The sequence below is a fragment of the Callorhinus ursinus genome, unplaced genomic scaffold (assembly GCF_003265705.2).
Source record: "Callorhinus ursinus isolate GAN/ISIS: 27379988/994484 unplaced genomic scaffold, GSC_fseal_2.0 scaffold105, whole genome shotgun sequence".
Taxonomy (NCBI): Eukaryota; Metazoa; Chordata; class Mammalia; order Carnivora; family Otariidae; genus Callorhinus; species Callorhinus ursinus.
The window spans coordinates 1,279,388-1,281,306 of record NW_027397167.1 but is presented as its reverse complement, the minus strand read 5'-3'; the positions used below and the strand labels follow the sequence as shown (position 1 = coordinate 1,281,306).

Below are 1,919 nucleotides of genomic sequence, written 5' to 3'. Positions count from 1 at the left end.
GCGCTAGAGGAATACTGCACATAGAATTCATGGCTTTTTTTTTTTTTTTTTCCAGCAAAAGCGGCTCAACTTTATTGCAGGGAAGCTAGGGAGAAGCAGGGCAAGTGAGGGTCACTACCATCGCTGAGCAGGACTGCCAGGCCCCTGGTCTGTCGGGAAGGCAGGAGATCAGTGTCCTGCTCCCTTTGGTCCATCTTGGGCCCGGGGGTCCGGGCCCTCGCTACTTGGGGCCAAGGTAGGAAACAGCCTTTCCTGTTTTCTCCAGGGTCTCCAGCAGAATGTCCACGCTGTGCTCAGAGTTGATGCAAACCTTCTTGTTGGGCAGGTCAATGTCAAACTCAACTCCTCCCAGTTTGTTCAGCACCCGGCTGACGGCATTTGAGCAGCCTTCACAGGTCATGTCCACGGAGAACTCGTGCTTCGGCATGACTGTGGATTTGGTGGCAGTGGCGGTGGCGGCGGCGGCGGCTGCAGCTGCGGGAGCGACGTTTCTGCCGGCTCGGAGAGCTCGGGCGGATGTGCTTCCCATGGCTTTTTTTACCATGATTCATTAGTTTTTCAAAGTTAATTTTTTACTGGTTTTTTTTGAATTTTTCTTTTTCCCTATTTCAACCAAATTCTTATCAATCCCTTTTTTAAAACATTTTTTATTTTTCATTTTTAGAGTCATATTTTATCCCTTCATAGTAGTTACCCTTATTTTTGGCATATATATATAAATTGTTCTCTGTTTAAAATTTTGAGATACAGTTTCTTCTAACAGATCAAAATATACTCTTAATCACTAGTGTATGGCTTTGTTCTAGTATCCTGCCTGATCACATTCTCTCCCTTTTTTTCCTCTTTTTTTTAAATTTCTTTTCTTTTTTCAAACAACTTCTTAAAACAAAGATTGTAGTAAGAGATGAAGAAGGACACTATATCCTACTTAAGGATCTATCCAACAAGAAGATCTAACAATTGTAAAAATCTATGCCCCTAACATGGGAGCAGCCAATTATATAAGGCAATTAAGAACAAAAGCAACGAAACACATTGACAACAATACAATAATAGTGGGGGATTTGAACACCCCTCTGACTGAAATGGACAGATTATCTAAGCAAAAGATCAAAAAGGAACTAAAGACTTTAAATGACACACTGCACCAAATGGACTTCACAGATATATTCAGAACATTCTATCCCAAGGCAACGGAATACACATTCTTCTCTAGTGCCCATGGAACATTCTCCAGAATTGATCACATCCTAGGTCAAAAATCAGTTCTCAACTGGTACCAAAGATTGGGATTATTCCCTGCATATTTTCAGACCACAGTGCTTGGAAACTAGAACTCAATCACAAGAAGAAAGTCAGAAAGAACTCAAATACATAGAGGCTAAAGAGCATCCTACTAAAGAATGAAGGGGTCAACCAGGAAATTAAAGAAGAATTTTAAAAAATTCATGGAAACCAATGAAAATGAACCCACAACTGTTCAAAATCTTTGGGATACAGCAAAGGCAGTCCTGAGAGGAAAGTATATAGCAATACAAGCCTTTCTCAAGAAACAAGAAAGGTCTCAAATACACAACCTAACCATACACCTAAAGGAGCTAGAGAAAAAACAGCAAATATAACCTAAACGCAGCAGGAGAGGAGAAACAATAAAGATCAGAGCAGAAATCAATGAACTAGAAACCAAAAGAACAGTAGAACAGATCAACGAAACTAGGAGCTGGTTCTTTGAAAGAATTAACAAAATTGATAAACCCCTGGCCAGGCTTATCAAAAAGAAAAGAGAAATGACCCAAATCAACAAAATCATGAATGAAAGAGGAGAGATCACAACCAACACCAAAGAAATACAAACAATTATAAGAACATATTATGAGCAACTCTATGCCAGCAAATTAGATAACCTGGAAGAAATGGGT

The 1,919-nt window shown here is 40.0% G+C and overlaps 1 protein-coding gene across 1 annotated transcript; it reads right to left on the bottom strand.

Annotated features, from left to right (window-relative positions):
* Positions 1-39: 39 nt before the first annotated feature.
* On the bottom strand, positions 40-520 carry LOC112809838 (copper transport protein ATOX1). The gene has a single exon (XM_025853217.2). It carries the CDS (start codon positions 425-427, stop codon positions 221-223), a length of 207 nt encoding a protein of 68 aa, XP_025709002.1. The 5' UTR covers positions 428-520; the 3' UTR covers positions 40-220.
* Positions 521-1,919: the final 1,399 nt, after the last annotated feature.